At 53.6% G+C, this 2,103-nt stretch overlaps 1 protein-coding gene across 1 annotated transcript in view; it reads right to left on the bottom strand.

Moving 5' to 3' along the window:
- Positions 1-97: 97 nt before the first annotated feature.
- LOC103775242 (splicing factor 3A subunit 2-like) overlaps positions 98-2,103 on the bottom strand; it is a gene marked incomplete at its 3' end in the record, with an annotated part of 3,771 nt that continues 1,765 nt past the window's right edge. The window contains 4 exon segments of the mRNA XM_008942686.1: positions 98-157; positions 160-252; positions 533-582; positions 1,650-1,759. Of these exon segments, the coding sequence (XP_008940934.1) occupies positions 98-157; positions 160-252; positions 533-582; positions 1,650-1,759 (313 nt within the window).

Raw genomic sequence — 2,103 nt, 5'->3', positions numbered from 1 at the left:
AGCTCCAGAAGCCCCTGAGAGGGCTCATTGCTTGCCCTGCTGGAGAGCTGGGAGCATGCTGGGGCTCTGTGCTGTGGGACCCCTCCCAGCACCTCACCTTGAAGGCGATGGTCTCGTAGGGCTCTGCTGCCATCAGCAGGTACTGGTCACCCGGTCCTGCCAGCGCCGGTCGGGCGGCTCGATCCTCTGCTCGTAGGCAGACATGAAGCGGTGCCGGGGCATGATGCTCTCTGCAATCTCCGGGTAATCGATCTGGGGGGGGGGGTTGCAGCATTAAGGAGGACATCCCCTTTTCAATCCCTCTCTCTACAAACCAAAGCCCTCAGCTCTGAAGCGTTTCCAAAGAGAAAAACTTAGTGCCAGCCAAGGAACCAGCCTGGCCACTGCGACCACTTGCCACAAGCCCTGGCAGAGGACGAGCCAAGGGAAGGCCTATTTTATTTTTAATCCATGAATCCTGCAAAGAACTGCTCAGTAAGCAGCATTTTTACTTGGATAACCCAGACACCAAGAACTTTAGCACTGCCCTTACCTGGAAGAGGAGGCTCTGCTGGCCTGTTTCTGGATCTCTCTGTTTGGTCACTGTATAGAGAATAAGAAAGCTCAGTACATCACAGCAGGGTTAGAGGGACGTTATTTCTGCCCTAGAAAATACACAAAGCTGCCAGCAACAACATTTTTCTCCCATTTATCAAACCAAACGCCAAACTGTCTTTAACCAAAACTACTACTGGGGTCAGTTTTGGGCCCCTCACTCCAAGAAGGACCTTGAGGGGCTGGAGCATGGCCAGAGAAGGGCAACGAAGCTGGGGAAGGGTCTAGAGCCCAAGTGTGGGGAGGAGCAGCTGAGGGAGCTGGGGGTGCTGAGCCTGGAGCAAAGGAGGCTCAGGGGAGACCTTCTGGCTCTGCACAGCTCCTGACAGGAGCCTGGAGCCAGGGGGGGGGTTGGGCTCTGCTCCCAAGGGACAAGGGACAGGACAAGAGGAAATGGCCCCAAGTTGCCCCAGGGGAGGTTGAGGTTGGCCCTGAGGAACAATTTCTTGCCCTGGAGGGTTGCCCAGGGCTGTGCCAGGCTGCCCAGGGCAGTGGTGGAGTCCCCAACCCTGGAGGGGGTTCCAAGCCGTGGAGATGTGGGGTGAGGGACATGGGGCAGTGGGGACCTGGCAGTGCTGGGGGGGGGTTGGACTCGATCTAAAAGGTCTCTTCCAACCTCAGTGATGGTTCTGTGGATCTGGTAAGGATCTCCACCACTGCAGTAGGGCAGAGACTATGTGCACTGCAGAACAAAGCTGGGAGATAAAGAAGCCAAGCTGTGTACTGGAGGCTAAAGGAAAACAATGAGGAGTTCAGAGAAAAAAACCTGAGCTCTACATGGGATGGGTGACTGAGGAGCTTTAGTGAGAGATGGTGCAGAGAAGAGGGCCTGAAACAACAACATCACCTCCTGCCCTACTGCTAGTAAGAGCTGGAAGACTGAGACACACCAATCTATTATTCAAAAGGTTCTCACTCATCTGTCAGCAATGAAGAGCTGTTCCACGGGGAATTTAAACAATAAAGGCCACCAGGAGATAAGCCCATCTCTTACCCATGGCCAGATCTGCTAAAAGGACTGATGAATCATGGCCAGGCCCCACCTCCCCACACACCTTTGTAACCTGGTCGCCCAATTTTCACAAATTTCTTCACTTCCACTTTGACCTTCTCTGGTGCAGGCTGGGCAGGGGCCTCCTTGGCTTCCTTGGCAGCTCGGCGGGCCCTGGATTAATTTGAGATGTGCCAAATTTCCATGGTTAGCTGCACGGATGGGGCAGTTTGAGCCTCTGACCACATTCCACACCTCACAGAAAGCAAGCCAGGAGAAGCTGCTGCTTCCCTGCTGTTTCTCATGCACACACCATGACAGGCCAGTTGTGTCCAGCCTCCCCCTGACCAAAGGCTCTCATCACTGAGCTCCCCCACCTCCCACATGACCTTGGATTTGAGAAGACTGACTTCTTGAAATAAAAAAAGGAAACCCCCCACAACCTACTCATCCAAACCAAAACAAATGGCATTTCTTAAAATAAAACTTCCAACCTTCTCCCAACCTGTCATCACAAA

Source organism: Merops nubicus, unplaced genomic scaffold (assembly GCF_000691845.1).
Source record: "Merops nubicus isolate BGI_N331 unplaced genomic scaffold, ASM69184v1 scaffold22286, whole genome shotgun sequence".
NCBI lineage: Eukaryota > Metazoa > Chordata > Aves > Coraciiformes > Meropidae > Merops > Merops nubicus.
This window is presented reverse-complemented; position numbering and strand designations above follow the sequence as displayed.